The sequence below is a fragment of the Taudactylus pleione genome, unplaced genomic scaffold (genome assembly GCF_031769625.1).
Source record: "Taudactylus pleione unplaced genomic scaffold, aTauple2 ptg000048l, whole genome shotgun sequence".
NCBI classification, from domain to species: Eukaryota; Metazoa; Chordata; class Amphibia; order Anura; family Myobatrachidae; genus Taudactylus; species Taudactylus pleione.
In genome coordinates this window covers 659,483-676,195 of record NW_028284450.1, presented here as the reverse complement: position 1 = coordinate 676,195, position 16,713 = coordinate 659,483, and the positions used below count along the sequence as shown (strand labels likewise).

At 44.8% G+C, this 16,713-nt stretch overlaps 1 protein-coding gene across 2 annotated transcripts in view; it reads right to left on the bottom strand.

Annotated features, from left to right (window-relative positions):
* Positions 1 to 16,713, bottom strand: part of KIFAP3 (kinesin associated protein 3) — a 244,430-nt gene that overhangs the window by 189,896 nt on the left and 37,821 nt on the right. For both annotated transcript variants that reach the window (XM_088460529.1, XM_088460530.1), the window contains exon 3: positions 10,013 to 10,167. In XM_088460529.1, the coding sequence (XP_088316655.1) occupies positions 10,013 to 10,167 (155 nt within the window). The remainder of the gene's footprint in view (positions 1 to 10,012; positions 10,168 to 16,713) is intronic.

Below are 16,713 nucleotides of genomic sequence, written 5' to 3'. Positions count from 1 at the left end.
GTGAGAAAGCATCTGTCTTTTTGTCCTTTATGCACGGCCAGAGTTTTGGACGTAGCTCCACCAAATTTGGTATGGTGGTGTAGTTTGACCAGGATTAGGTTTTTGTCATTATCGGGGACGGAGGAGGATTACCTCAAACATCATTCATCATATTACATTCATCCAACACCCGGCCTAAAATGATTGCCCACCTCGTCACCGCATGTGTTGAATTTCCAGCCTACAGATTTTGCCCACCTGAATATTTAGACTTTGCCCATAAAACAAATCACAGCCTTAAATCATTGCCCACCAGAACTTTTTTTAGTCCACAACACATTCTGACCTTAATATCATAGCATTAGGGACACGGACATCCGGAAACCAGCAACTATACATATATCAAGTTACAGTAGACTCTGGTTATAATCACACCACAGAGCGCTTCCCTCTATCCTGATTGTTTTCAGAGAGAGCTGTGTGCTGACTGAGCTGACCTCATTTAGTTCAGTTGAGAGACTGAGTGACACTTGATAAGTTGAGATTGAGATATACATACATACATACATTAGACCAGAGGTTATAAATAATTACAAATATATAACTTCACTCTGTTTTATGGTGTGTGAAGAGTCAGACACATATACACACCTACACAACCTTACTCCTAGGACTTTATATCTGCTGCAGGGATATAACATTAGTGTGGACTGGACACCAGCGTGCCACAATTACTATAGTGAGTCGCAGCAGTGTGTAAAAAAATATAAAAATAAAAAATAATAATTGAAAAAAAAAAAAAAACAACTATGTTTTTGCGTGTGTTCAAAAAACCCACAGACAGGTAATGATACTGTGTTTAATAAAGACGACTAGCGCTCAGTAGGTCAAGGGCCACCACCTTAATATCTGTGCAGTGCCTCGCAGTTTTAGAAAATAAAACAAATTTTTGTGCGTTCTAAAAAAAAAAAAAAAAAAAATCAGGCAGGCCGTGATATAGTGTAAGAACACGAACGGTCAGTCAAGAGCCGCAGTGTTAATAATATCAGCACTGAGAGTCGATAAGGATCATGACAATCAATCGATAGAATAGCAGAAACCGCAACCAAGTACTAACATTTGCAGCTGCTGCCACAAGTCATGACGATACTTGTCAGTGTTCGCAAATACGTGCTGTAACGCGTATTTTACCCACTATCGGGCACTAGGGACTCACTTTTTTAAAGTACCGGGTCCCCTGGGATGTGCTGTGCTGTGGCCGATCCCTGACAGCTGGCTGCAGCACAGCGCGTCCCCCTGCTGAGACAGACATAACGCTGTCCGTTAGAGCAGCCAATGAGTCAGATAGACTCTTATTGGCTGCTGCTGTGGAAAGCCGTGCTGGGATCAAGTGTGGAAAGTAAAAGAGCTATCGAAGCTCCCCCCCGCAGCCTCTTCCACCATGCGGGTAGGCGGCCTTGGGCCACCGTTAGTTACCCCTCCATAGACCACAGGGTTGTCGGGCACTAGGTCTGTGGCATAAATTCAGGCAATAGGCCTGTGGGTATATAGGTGGGCACAAGGCCCGAGCTACATAGGGGGCATTAGGCCCAATTGAATGTATCTGCCCCCCAAAAATGTGTGTGTGACCTGGGCATTAGGCCCAGGTCACTAAAGGGCAAATAGGTGGGTCCCCGATAGTTTACCCACCAATTTGCCCTTTAGTGACCTGGGCCTAATGCCCAGGTCACTCCTATTTGGGGGCAGCTACCTCCACTACATAGGGGGGTCTTAGAGGCATATGGGGGACTCCTGGGGGCAATGCATAGGGGGACTACTACTGGGGGCAATGCATAGGGGGACTACTACTGGGGGCAATGCATAAGGGGACTAAAGGGCATTAATGTGCTGCATCATTTGTAAGGGGTATTTACTGCATGGCATTATGTGTAAAGGCTGGGCATTGCTGTGTGGCATAATCTGTAAAGACCGGGCATTAATGTGCGACATAATGTGTAAAGACCGGGCATTTATCCTTTGATAAATATGCCAATTACCTAAAGCGTTATTAATAGGCTAACCATACTATCGCTTTAAAACGGGACACATGAATTAATTACAAAGGTTCTGTGACTGGCTGACTTCATGCCTGGATTTCACCTGGCTTTAATGAGCCACAGAACCTGTGTAATCCATGAGTGTCCCAGATTAAAGTGATGAAATGGTAAACCTACTTATTCACTATGGGTTTTGTGAACAGACAAGTCATATTATCTGAAAGATCGCAGAGGCATTAAAACATGCATTTAAAGGGCTTGTGGGGATATCTGTTACTGTTGGGGGTATCAGATGGGCATTTTAGGGGGATGTGGGGAAGTCTGAGAGGCATATGGGGGGCTCTAAAGCATAAATTATAATGGGACCCAGAAAAGATCAGGTAGGACCCCATTTTTGTTTAAAGTGGTGGGTCCCTGGGACCCATAAATTTTGTCACTCACCGCAATCACTGCTAGTCCTTCAACATCTACTAAAGTCGGTGCTCAAAAGCATAGAGGGTTTAAGGCAGGCCATCTTAAATCAAAACAATATTTTACATTGCTTAAAAAAACATCACCTCTAGTAAAAAGAAAAAGCAGAAAAACATAAAATTGCCAACATGCCATATACCACACGCAGTGGCAAGGAAAGGCTGAGGCCTGGGTCTTTATTTATGAGTGGTGGTTCTGCAACGGTCGACAGTCAGGCATCTTCTTTGGAAGAAATAAGTATAAAAATTATAGTATAAAAAGGCGCTGTCATGTGTCAATTTTCCAAGCAGCTGCTGAAAGGGAGGTAGTCAGCCTCCTATAGAACAATATAAACAAGCAATAAGCAGCGCTGATAATAAAAAGTAATCACAATTTAATAAATCAATAATATGAAAGACACAATAAAAATACAATAAAAACCCCCAATATTGAGTATGGTTAAACCATGGAGGAATGTCAAATAATCACATGTGACATCAAATGTTTGGGTACGTACAAAGCAATCTAAAAGGCATTAATCTTGAAAACCCTGTAGGCACTTGATACTACAGCATATGAAAATGGATGGGCACCGAGTAAAGAGTAATTCAAAAAATGGCAGAAAAAATCTAGTTGTATTGTAGGTAAGTTACTGGTTTGTATCAGGATGGTGAGGATCCTTTAATCAGCGATGGTATCACAGTCAGCCAAGTTCCAACGCAAATGGATATAGCCTCATGATAACCAGCACTGGAAATATTGCAAAGTCCCAAGTCCAAATCGGTGATCCAATGGAGAGTAAGGTGCTGATGTCCAAATGACAAGTGCCAATAACCAGGGTAGAGAACCACCAACGCGTTTCACTGCATAGGAGTTGCAGAAAAGCTGCTCCTATGCAGTGAAATGCGTTATTAAATTGTGATTACTTTTTATCATCATCGCTGCTTATTGCTTGTTTATATAAGCATCTTCTTCTGCCTCACATGACGATGCAAGACCTTCTTAATGGGTATATTTATTAAAGTGAGGGATTTTAGAAGTGGAAATGTTGCCCATAGCAACCAATCAGATTCTACATCAGTTATCTAGCACCTTCTAAAAGATAATAGCTAGAATCTGATTGGTAGCTATGGACATCATCTCCACTTCTAAAAACCCGCAAGTTTAGTAAATATACCCCTCAGAGTCTAGAAGAGGTGTCTAAAACAGGAAAATCAGTGCTGAAGAAAAGCACTCAGGCTAAAGACCTGTGGGCCTGATTCAGCTTTGGGAATAGAGTGAGAAAGAGCACTTAACTGTAAACCAGGACAAACTATGTTGGAATGCAAGGGGTGCAATTACATACATTTTATTTTGCATGCAGGGTAAATGCTGGCTGTGTTTGCATGTAGCCCACAAATACTGCACAGATTTATAGTTACACTGCAATTTAGATGTCAGTTTGGACACATTCCTCCCAAATCTAAATCTCTCTGCACATTTTACATCTGCAGTGCAGCATGGTTTCACCAAGATGATCAGTTAGGTGCTGTTTCTCACTCTATTCCCAAAGCTGAATCAGGCGATGTGTGTTCAGAAATATCAAAAATCCTTGAGAAGAGTCTAAGGGTGTCCACAACTGATATGTGTGAGCCTGACCTTTTTGATACAGGACTCATAGAGAAGCCTTCCACCATTTCTACACCCTCTGCAAATGTGGGGATGAGGAGCACAAGTAAAATATGGTAACAAAGAAAATGAGGATGCTACTGAGGAAGTGCAACAGGATGAGGGGGATATTTGTATAACTGACACCTGTGCTAATGAGGATGTTGATGAGGAGGATGTTGTCTGTGTAACTCAGACACCAGTGGAAGCAGATCTTGCCAGTCAGAAGAGGCCATTGTCATGACTGGGCATAAGACCAAAAAATCCACCTCTTATGTGTGGAGTTATTTTTACCCAAATCCTAACAGCAGTTGTTAAGCCATCTGTGACATTTGTAATGATAAAGTAAGTAGAGGTAGGGATGTTAATCATGAAGGAAACTCCTTCCTGTTATGTCATTTGCAGCTCGTTCATGAAAAGTTTTTGGCAAAATCTGAAAATTCTGCTAAAGTAATAACTACAAGCAGTCCAGCGTCAGCTAGCTCCCTTCTCTCAGCTGGATCTCAGTACCTGCAATTATCACCGCCAACATCTTCATCATCAATCTTATCTAATGATCAGAGGTAGTCCTCCCCTATACAGGAACCCTCAGAAAAATCCCTAAGCTCTAGGCCTGCTGCTGGGCTGTGGCTGCCAGGAAAAAACAGAGCTTTCCCAATAAACCATCTTGTGATGCAGATGAGTCAACACAACATTTTCATGTCTAGTCAGGTCTAAAAGAATTGCCCAAAATTATTGAAACCTCTACCATAACGCAATCTGATAGTCACTATCCACAGAATGGTGGAGGATTATTTTAATGACAGTGTACAAATAGACATGTCAGACAGTCCCTGTGACTACTGGGAGGAAACAAAAAAGGCAATTTGTAGGCCTTTGTACAAACTCGCCAAATACATCAAAGAACAGAGACTTCTGTAATGGGTGGATTCCAGCGAGGATGAGTTATTATTGTGTGAAGATGATGTTAACACTGATGAGGGTGAGGAGGAGGACATCTTAACATCTGTAGGGAAGAGATCATTAACAGCACTGTTAGCTGCCTTAAGCAGTAATTCACAACACTGTTAGCTGCCTTAAACACATTGGTAGCCAAAACAAGCAACCACTTCAACCACAAATCCCTTTTGCTGAAGTGATTGGTTTGTTAAACTGTGCGTGTCTATTTTAATGTGTTACAACATAAGGGAGGGAGGGCCCAAGGATAATTCTATCTTGTACCTCTTTGCATTATGCCTTGTTTGGGGCATTAGTGACTGTCTTTTTGCATAAACGACAAACATTTTAACTGCTGTCCTATCTTCCACTGCTGTGCTGCAATGTTTCATAGATGTCCTATAATTTTAAAAACTGCTGTGCATTTGTGCCGCTGCTCTGTCACTTAGTTTAGCCAGCCAGCTTGCTGTAGTCTTTAGCCTATATTCATGAAATCAATATTGTGAGCTGTGAGGAGGTCAAAATTGACTGAAAATGAATGTTATTGAGGTTAATATTTAAGGAACAAAAAAAGGGACCAAAACAATGTGATTTTTAGCATTTTTTTTATCATTAAAAAAAAACAAAAAAAAAAACATCCAAAACCAAAACACCTCACGTGTAAAACGTAAAACGTAAAACCCCCCAAAAAAACAATGATGAATTAGAACCAAACACTGGGGTCGGCGCACATATCTAGTTTTTCCATTGTATGAATTCTGCTGTATGCATTCTCCTGTCCATTGTATTTTTCTATTGTTTTGAGTGTTGGGTGACACATTTAGGTGTGTTCATGTTGTGCATTTCTGGATACTACGTTTTATTCAAGATAGAGGTTTTGCTGTTCCATTGCTACTGTGTCTTTCCTGTGCGATTTGCGGCCTCATTTGGGGAGTCGGGGTATTGTGCGGGAGCTATAACTATTGCCTTTCTCAAGGTGGTAACTCGCAATGTGCAAGAAAAATGCACACATACACTAAACCCAATATCCTCACAGAGCCCGACAGTTAAAGCTGGTAGTTTGGCACTGGCAGTGCACTCTGGGGGCACAAAAACTACCACCTAGAGTGTAGACGATATCAACCTCTGCAAGCAGTGTGGCCACGGCTGAGATCACCCTCCACGTCCACCAGCATAGCAGTGTTGTGGTCCTGTCTGGTTGGGATATCAGAGGTGAAAGTGTCATTGCAAGAGTACCAAAACCATTGTGGCTGCTTGCAGCAAGATGAGTTATTAGTATGGGATCATCTAATATTTTTATTTTAACTGCTCTCTCCATGTGACAGTTGCATGTAATGCTCGCTTTTAAGATGCATACACATGGATGTTTTTTGGAATGTATTTGACACTTTACAAATGACCCTGAGCAGGGCAAGCGACAATGGGGGCAAAGGGGACATCCATACTGGGCCCCGAGTGTCAGAGGGGCCCGAGGATCGGGGACAAAAAAAAAGGGGAGCAGCACCTATTTAAACTTTTTAAATTGCTGTGCCAGCAGCCATCGAGCCAAGGTCCCGCCCACTGACACCCTTCCCCCCTTCCCAAGTCAAACACCGGGTCATACTGTAATACACACACTGCTCCTTCTGGGCCCACATCCATCTGCACCCAGCTCCAGCACCAACAGTAATCAGCTCTCACCCCTCCTGCTCTTCTCCTCTCCCATTGGCTTACTCCCCTGTTGTTCAACTCCCCTCTCGCGGCACCCCAGACCCCCTGTTAGGATCTGGGTTTGTTGTGGACCCGGGGTGGTAATAGGAGCAGACACCTGAACAGATCAAACTGAAAAGTGGGTTTTTTAATGGGTGAATTTGCAGACATGTATACAGATAAAATAAAGTCCAGAATATTAAGAGAATGGTGATGATTAGAAACTGTAGTGAAGTATGAATGGGTAATGTCCAGGTAGTGGCAAAATTAATAAGAGTCCTTGTAATCCAAATGGTCACTGCAGGGCTGCAGACAGAAAAACAGTTACTGGTGATACTGGTGAGATGAGATCCAGAGAGGTTATGGAGTAATTGGATTAGCAGCAGCTGATGAAATTAAGTGGAGGGTTGTACTGAGATGGCTCAGTTAGGAGCTAGGTAAATGGAGGCAGTGTAGGTTCAGGGTAACTGTAGACACAGGTCCTTTGGCAGGGAAAGAGTAAATAGAAGGTGCAGGATGGTTCCAGCAAGAGACTGGGAGCAGGCAGAGTGGTGCAGGCTACTTGGAAGCTGGGATCCAGCAGGAGCACAGGCGAGCACTCACACAGACAGGTTATTCAGAAGCACAGGAACTCTCTCACAGCTTACACTGTGAAACACGTTGCACTGGTAACTATGTGAAGCTCTGAACTCCCTTAAGTACCCAGTGCAGAATAGTGATTGGTCAGAGAGAACACGTGACACGCCAGGACTGAAGCAACTAAGTCACATGACCAGAAACAAGATGGCGGCGCCCATACCAGAGTGGAATGGAAACACCACCAGGCCTACCCCAGCCAAAATGACACCGTGCCTGCGGAACACCTCGCACAGCCAACGCCTGCCGCTAGACACCAGCCCCTCCGCCTGAAGGACCACGCCACAGCGCCCTCACAGGTAATATCCATCGTCCCTTATGCCGAGGAAACCCTGGTCGTGACACCCCCACAATACCCATCGCGGCACCCCCAGGTGCATTGATTTACTTTTCAATACCCTGGAATTTGACAGTTTTCTGAGTATTGGATACAATTGTAACTACACACCGGTTCCATATTTAATGGCAAAGCTGATAATCAACTGATATGGAGACATTATCAAGCATGGTCCTCGAAGTACACTAATACTGGGTACGCACTGGCCGACATATTGGCCGTTCAATTGAACAGCCGATATATCATGTGTATGTCGGCCAGTGTATATAAGTCTTTCACAGAATTATTGAGTAGTATATCTGCAGATATATTGGTGCATCTTGCTGTGTGTGCAAGCGGTCAGCCAACTGCCCGTACACTTACTGCAAGGGCTGGCGATGATTGAAAGCTCAACTGGGCGGGTGCATATAAATGTAAACGAATCGGGCAGTCTGTATGCAGAACATATGTTCTGCATTGTCTGCAGATATATGGATCAGGTGTGCACCCACCTTAACAGTCCAAGTTTTAAGGATACTCCTGCTTGAGCACATATGGTTAACTCAAAATGACTGAGGTACTAATAAACTCACCTCTGTCAAGTATGGCTATCCTTTAACCTGGTCTATTAGTGGGACTTGAGGACCCAGCTTGGGAAACCCTGCATTAGATGCAGAAAATCTAGAAGGTAGACGTGTGCTAATAGTAGTTTCTGCCTAATTTACATGCTGGTACAACCAGTTCAATAATATATACACACACATATATATATATATATATATATATATATATATATATATATATATATATATATATATATATACACATACACACACATATACATATATACACACACTCTGAAAATCCTTGTAAAGAAGATCCATCCATGTGAAAAAATGCAGGATGAGCTATTTCAAAGATCCTCAGGTGGTAATTTGTGAGGGGCATTCCCAGGATAGAGGGAGCTGGATGTCTGATGAGACCCTACATGAATAAAATTACAGTTTGCTTAATAGGAGGGGAGCAGATGAAGGGGTATATTTACAAAGCTTCTCGGTGGGTTTAACCACAAAATTTAAAGCACTGCTACTATTAATTGCAAACCTGGAACTTAAACCGGTTTTTGCACTTATTTTTAGTGTTTCTTTAAGGTTTGAGGTCAAAACCATAACTTCGTATACATATTAAAGAAATGTTCTCTGCCTTCAGCTCTTTATGAACTGGGTAGAAGACAAGCTTTAATATGTTTTGGGGCATTTGTTAAGCTTTATTATGCCAGTGTTGCTTAAATGAGATTTTATTGTTTAATAAAAGGTAATATTCCAGAATGTTCCCCCTATGAGATAAAAGTATTAATAATACCACATTTACAATGTTAAAAAAACAGAACAGGAATGTATTTTCTTTCATATTTAAAATGACAATGTATCTGGCTATAAGTTTTTTTTTTTACCCCCAAAAAAACATCAGCCTAACTAAAAGTTGATGCATCATCACTCTCCAGACTGAATTATATTGAACAGGAAATGAAACACTGGCTTATATTAAGCTGGTGCAAAGTGGTAAGACATAAAAAAAAGAAATTGCAGTGGTTTAAGTTTGAAATGCTCTAGTATTTAGCAGAATAGGAACACACAGACTTTGGAGTTCAGATGCAGTACATAAATAAAGTAAAATGTAAACATAACAATTTAATACCATTTATTTAAATATCAATTGTTTTCCAGCTGGTTTGAACCAAAAGGAATAATATCACAATATATTACAAAATGTTTAATATTTGTCTATTTCTTTTGAAATATCAGTGTTCTTAAACAGCATTATAAGTTTAGTTGTCCATATTAAAAACAAAAAAACACTTTTCTTGCTTTATAAATATATAAACTTCACAGATTAATTTAAAATGGCAACACAAGTGTCCCCTCTGTTGATTCATGCTTTCTGTTTATCATAAATTACAAAACAAATAATTTTGATTTTGTTTTACATTTGCAGTTAAAACTCCAGTTTCCACACAAGGGAATTATTTGCCTAAATGGAGGTTTACTTCGATCCAAATGACATTGGTAAACAATTCTGCTTTGGAGTATAAAGACATCATTATGTAGGTAATATTTTGTAAGCAAACACAAAAAAAAATGATGCCCCTTTTGCTCCTTTGGTTTTGCATTTATGCATGTACATTATCTAAGGGGCTAGTAGGAGATGAGCTTATGCCCCTTTTTACAACACCTCTCTTATACCAACAGTGTCTTCTTACTATAAACATGGTGGTGGTTATTAAAATGCTATATAGGTAGTATTGAAGATATGATCTCCTCACCTTTACCGATGAAGCCATCCCTTCTATTCTGAAGATAATAGAGAAGCTGCTCCACTTCAGCCAGTTTGGAAGGATGGATGAGCTTACATTCTTCAACCACTTTCCTCGCCAGAGAGGAAATATCAGTATTTGCATTGAGACTTTTCAGACGAATGCTAAAAACACAAAACATATATATATATATTTATTGATAAAGAACTTCAATGAAGTCTATAGGGTACACTTTGTCTTCAGCTTCTGGAGTGCAACTAAAAGACCATCTTTTATATACTCGATTCTGCACTTCAACAACTAATTTGTTGAATAAATCATTATGCCATTAGAATAAAGAAATAAAAACTTGCATAACATGGCTTAGACAATTAATCAGTCAAATAATAGGAGTTCTGGTATGACATACCTTTGTTAACTCCTTTTCTTCGAGGTCCATGGGGTCCACGACCATCACACTAGGGTTTATGGATTCATCCAGGCACCAAACAGTTAATCCAAGCTCTCAGCTCCCAGGATGCACTAGGTCCTCCCCCATATACCCCGCCCCTGGTCACAGGGCGTCAGTTTGTCACAAAGCCCACCAAGAGAAGGCAAAAAGAGGTAAGAAGGAAGGACATATGTTCTCTAGACATTCTCTCCACGAGGGAAACACTCAAGAGATACAACAAAACTACCCATTAATACTAGGTGCGTTAGGGTGGGTGTCCTGTGGACCCCATGAACCTCGAAGAAAAGGAGTTAACAAAGGTATGTCATACCATAACTCCTATTTTCTTCTTCGGGGTCCATGGGGTCCACAGCCATCACATTGGGGATATACCCAAGCAGTACCCCTAAGGGCGGGAACGCTCCTGTGTCTCGGAAGAAAGGAGGATCCTGCGCCCAAAGGAGGCATCCTGAGAGGCAAAGGTGTCAAATGCACAATATTTTATAAAGGTGTGGACAGACGACCACGTGGCTGCCTTACACAACTGTTCCGCAGATGCGCCCCAGCGGGCTGCCCATGAAGGACCCACTGACCGCGTAGACTGTGCCCTGAACGAGTCTGGCACCCTACGACCCACCTGAGTATATGCCTGTGATATGGTCATACGAAGCCATCTTGCTAAAGTCTGCTTATTGGCTGGCCCATCCCCGCTTATGGCAGCCATAAAGAACGAAAAGAGAATAAGACTTCCTCAACTGGCTGGTGCGCTCCACGTAAATACGTAAAGCACGTACAACATCCAGGGAAGCCTCACCTAAGGACAGCCCTGACCCTTGAAAAGCTGGGACCACAATTTCTTCGTTTATATGAAATCATGATACCACCATAGGGAGATATCCTGCTCGGGTCCGCAGCACCGCTCTATCCTGGTGGAAAACCAGAAAAGGAGAGCGAACTGACAAGGCCGCCAGGTCGGACACTCTACGAGCAGAAGCAATGGCCAAAAGAAAAATTGTTTTTGCTGTTAACCATTTGAGATCTACCGACTCCAATGGCTCAAAGGGGGAAGCCTGTAAAGACTTAAGAACTAAAGACAGGTCCCATGGTGCTACCGGAGGAACAAATGGAGGCTGCACCCTCAAAACTCCCTGAAAAAAGGTTTTAACATCAGGCAATGAAGCAACACTACGCTGGAACCAAACTCCAAGCGCAGAAGCCTGCACTCTTAGGGAGGCCAGATGAAGACCCCGCTCTAACCCTGACTGGAAAAATAGCAAGTACTCGGGAGATCCTAAACACACTAGGATCATATTTTCTCAGTTTACACCACTGAAAAAAAGTACGCCATACCCTATAGTAAACCTGGGCCGAAGAAGGCTTTCGTGCCCTCATCATGGTCTTTATTACTGGCTCTGACAACCCTTTGGCTCTTAACATGGAGGCCTCAAGAGCCATGCCATCAAAGCTAGCCGAGGGAGATCCGGATACCAGCAGGGACCCTGTAGCAGCAGATCTCGCCTGAGAGGAAGTGGCCAAGGCGTGTCCACTGAGAGGTTTTGTAGATCGGTAAACCAATGGCGCCTGGGCCAAGCAGGAGCAATATCACCATGGTGTCTTCTTATTTGAGTTTTCTAACCACCCTGGGAAGAAGAGCTAGAGGCGGAAAAAGATACGCCAGCCCGAACTTCCACCTTACTGAAACGCATCCGTGAAGTCTGCCCGTGGGTCCCTGGTCCTGGAGCCGTACCTGGGGACCTTGTGGTTGCGATTTGAGGCCATAAGGTCTACCTCTGGAAGACCCCATCTGTCCACCAAGACCTGGAATAACTGCGGGTGGAAAGCCCACTCCCCCGCGTCTATGTCCTGCCGACTTAGAAAGTCTGCCTCCACATTTTGTACCCCTTGTACAAAAACTGCCGCTATCGCAGGAAGATGACGTTCTGCCCATACTAGGATCCTTGACACTTCTGCCATGGCTCCCCGACTTCGGGTGCCTCCCTGCTGATTTAGGTAAGGTACTGTGGTAACATTGTCGGACTGTACTTGCACCGGCTTGCCGTGCACAAGATCCTGGGCTTGTACCAATGCCCTGAAAACTGCCCTCAGTTCCAGTACATTTATGGGTAGACAACTTTCTGCCCTTGTCCATCTTCCCTGGAAGACATGCGGGCCTAAAACTGCTCCCCAACCCCGAAGACTGGCATCGGTGGAGAGGAGAGTCCAATCCGATATCCAAAACGGCCGACCCTGGTTGAGGTGGTCCGTCCGTAGCCACCAGGACAGGGACAACCTGACCTCTGGGGATAGGTAGATCTTCTGAGATTTTATCGACCGAAAATTCCTGTTCCAGCGTGAGAGAACCCACCGTTGCAACGGCCGGGAGTGGAATTGTGCATATTGCACCATGCTGAAGGTGGATACCATTGACCCCAGCACTCGCATGGCCGCATGCACTGATACTTGCCTGTTGTGTAAAAGATTGCGTATGCGCCCCTGTAGGACCGCAATCTTCTCTTCCGGTAAATACAATCTCTGCTTTACCGAGTCCAGTCGTGCTCCTAAGTGCACCAACTGTTGTGCTGGTCGAAGGAAGGATTTCTTCCAGTTCACAACCCAACCGTGCCTCTGCAAACAAGAGATTGTCATCTCGAGATGCCTCATCAACTCCAGCGGAGACTGCCCTAGCAGAAGGAGATAGTCTAAGTAAGGCAAAACTCTGATGCCCTGGCGCCTGAGGGCTACCATTATCACCGCCATAACTTTGGTGAAAACCCGGGGGGCTGTGGACAGGCCGAACGGTAATGCCTGAAACTGAAAATGGTCCTGCCCTACTGCAAACCGCAGAAACTGTTGATGTGATACCACAATGGGCACATGTAAATAAGCGTCTTGAATATCGAGGGATACCAAACGTATTGAGGTCCATTAAATTTAGAATTGGTCGGAAAGACCCATTTGGCTTCCGAACCAGAAACAGGTTGGAATAAAACCCCTTTTGAACCTGTTCCTGTGGCACTCGGACAATCACCCCTGTCTTCAACAGGGAGTGAACAGCTTGCTGTATAGCCAACGCTTTCACCGACCCCACAGGCAGGGGTACGGAAAAAAACCTTTGGGGCGGACTTCTCCAAAACGTTAGGGCATAACCCTGGGAAACTATTTCCCGAACCCAGGCATCTGTTGTTGTGAGACGCCAGACGTTCGAAAACCGAAGAAGTCTGCCTCCTACCCTGGGATCCCCCAAGGGGAGGCCCATCCCATCAGGCCACGGGTTTATCCTGTGGCTTGGAACCCGGGCGTTTGGTTAGCCGGGGCTTTTTAGGTGATGGCTTTCTACCAACACCTGCTCTACCAAAAGGCTGCCCTCTGACCTTCCCCTGAGGCCGAAAGGAAGAAGACCTTTGTCTAGACCAGTGTTGGCTAACCTTGACACTCCAGCTGTTATGGAACTACATAACCCAGCATGCACTGCTACAGTTTTGCTATTAGGGCATGCTAAAACTGTGGCAGGGTATGCTGGGATATATAGTTCCACAACAGCTGGAGTGTCAAGGTTAGCCAACACTGGTCTAGACCCTGATGCTGAGGGTAACCCTGCAGCCTTAGAGGCTGCCACCGAGGCTACAATTTTGTCCAATTCCGAACCGAATAGGACTCTACCTGTGAAGGGTAGAGACTCTAAGGCCCTCTTGGACTCTGAATCAGCCTTCCAATCTCTTAACTATAATGCTCTACGAGTGACTACAGAGGCTGCTGAAGCTCTGGCGGACAATATTCCTGCATCTAGAGCTGCCTCTCCAAGGTAAGAAGAAGCCTCCTTCACATAGGAAACTATATCCTGCTGTTCTTTGGACAGCTCAGGCAAGGACTCAGCCAAAGCATTCATCCATTCTTCTATGGCTCTAGCCACCCAGGCTGTAGCCATTGCCGGCCGGGTAGCTGCCCCTGAGATCGAAAGAATCGTCTTAAGGCAACCCTCCAGCCTCTTATCAGTAGGATGTTTAAGGGAACAGGCTGAAGGTACTGGTAAAGTGGAAGACTTCATTAAATGTACCACATGCGTATCCACTGATGGTGGAACCTCCTATTTAGAACACTGATGAGAAGAAACGGATATAAAGCCGAAATCTTTTTAGCCACATGGAACCTCTTGTCCGGAGCCTTCCAAGCTTCACCCAAAAGTTCAGATAAATGCTCCGACCCGGGAAACTCCGCCTTCACCACCCTCTGGCGCTTAAACACCAAAGCCTTCTTATGTATAGGCTCTGCCTCCTCGATATTCAAAACAGCTTTGACCGCCCTAAGTAAGAATGGGACATCAGCCACCGGGAAAAGATCCCCCTCTTCTGTGGAGAGAGATCCCTGAGAGGATACTTCATCCTCCTCAGAGGACAAATCAGAATCTGTGTCCTGACTTACCTGTGTAGCCAAATGCCTTCTAGCTTTTGGCCGTACAGGTTTGGCTATCTGAGACGGCTGCTGAAAAGTCAAAGACGACGAAGGGCCTGCTTGCCCATGCGCATACATATCCATCCAAGATGGCAACATAGGAGGCATAAATACAGCTGGCTGCAATTGCTGCTGGACTTTCATCCCCGGAGCAGCTGGAACTGCCAATCTTTCGGCCACCTGGGCCATGATCTGGGAAAAAGCAGCCCAAGGGTGTTCCTGACCCGATGGCGGCAAATTTGATTGCTGTGGAGACTCTCTAAAACAGCAAACACATAAGCCATTTTGCACAAAGTCCTGAGAGGACAAACCTGCCTTACAGGCTACACATGATATCAAAAGAGGGGCCTCAGCCACCTGCCTTTCAGAATCTTTTGACATATTTTAAAGTCTAAATTATATATATATATGTGACCCCACCCCACACACCGACTGCAGGGAGAGAAACAGTAATGAAATGTAAGCAATACATACACACAGTTTCACAGGTCACAAACAATGCATATATACTTAGCAGAGTCTATGCAATTTGTTTAGGCTCCCATGCACTATAATTACCAAAGCCTAGTAAGCATATATGGAGCTTCTGTATAAATGATCCCAAAGGAGAAGTATACAGGGAGACTGACCCAATGCTTCCTGAGCGACAGCCATAGAGAGCACTGAGTGTGGTCTGTAGCTGACTCAAATAGAAAGCTGGGTAGAGCAACCCAAAAGCGGGACCTCAGGAGGGCCGTATTTCGGGTTGGGGGAGGGTCCGCCGGGGAAGCGTGCCTCCCCTATGCTGTATGGACCACCGGGCAACTGCCATGGCCGCCGCCACCCCCCCAGTGACTGGCTGCCCACACAGCAATCCTCCGGCCCGTCTCTAAGCCAGAGGACGGACCGCTTATGACAGCGGCGTCGCTTATGACACGGTCCCACTTACCTGCACCCCGCTCGATCGCGGTCCAGAGCCCTCTTGCCGGAGAGCCCCTGCCGAAATCACTAGCCGCGACTAGCGTTGCAGCGCTGGCTGGGTTTTCTGAAGCAAGGACCCGTGCGTCTGCTAGACGCGTGGTTCCTATCTGGGAACACGTGCCCCTGCCTTCCTGTAGCTTGAACTTCTGGACTGCCCTGCAGCCCCACTGCTAGTACGGTGCCTTCTCGCACCAAACAGTACACTGATGCCCTGTGACCAGGGGCGGGGGATATGGGGGAGGACCTAGTGCATCCTGGGAGCTGAGAGCTTGGATTAACTGTTTGGTGCCTGAATGAATCCATATACCCCAATGTGATGGCTGTGGACCCCATGGACCCCGAAGAAGAAATAAGTATTCTAAGTAATAAGTTCACAATGGCTTCTGTTCACAATATCACTTTGGTTGGTCAATTGCAAACACAGCTATGTTTATAACAGTCTATAAGTGTAAGAATACACTGCAAAGATAAAGCATATATAGAGGAATGGAAGAACAGGATAAAAGAGATACAGACGTGGACAAATTTGTTGGTACACTTACAGCTCACTGTAGACAATGGCAGGGGGGAATGTATTATAGCGGCACTCAACGTTCCGCTATAACGCATTCTGCTTCGTCTCTTTACCAAGGCGAAGCAGGAAGCACTACCGATGAGATGTATGAACAGCTCATCGGCCGGAGCGGGGGAGTGTTAACCCCCCCCTGCGGCGATCCCTGCTTGAGTACACAGCGCATCAGCCTAGTGCTGATGCACTGTGTCTCTGTCCCGGCCGGCTCCACTGAGCATACGCGGGATCTCACAAGTATCACAAGATCCTACGTGCAGCCCAGGAGCCGGCAGCCGCCGCAGCAGGGACAGAGCTATCCCT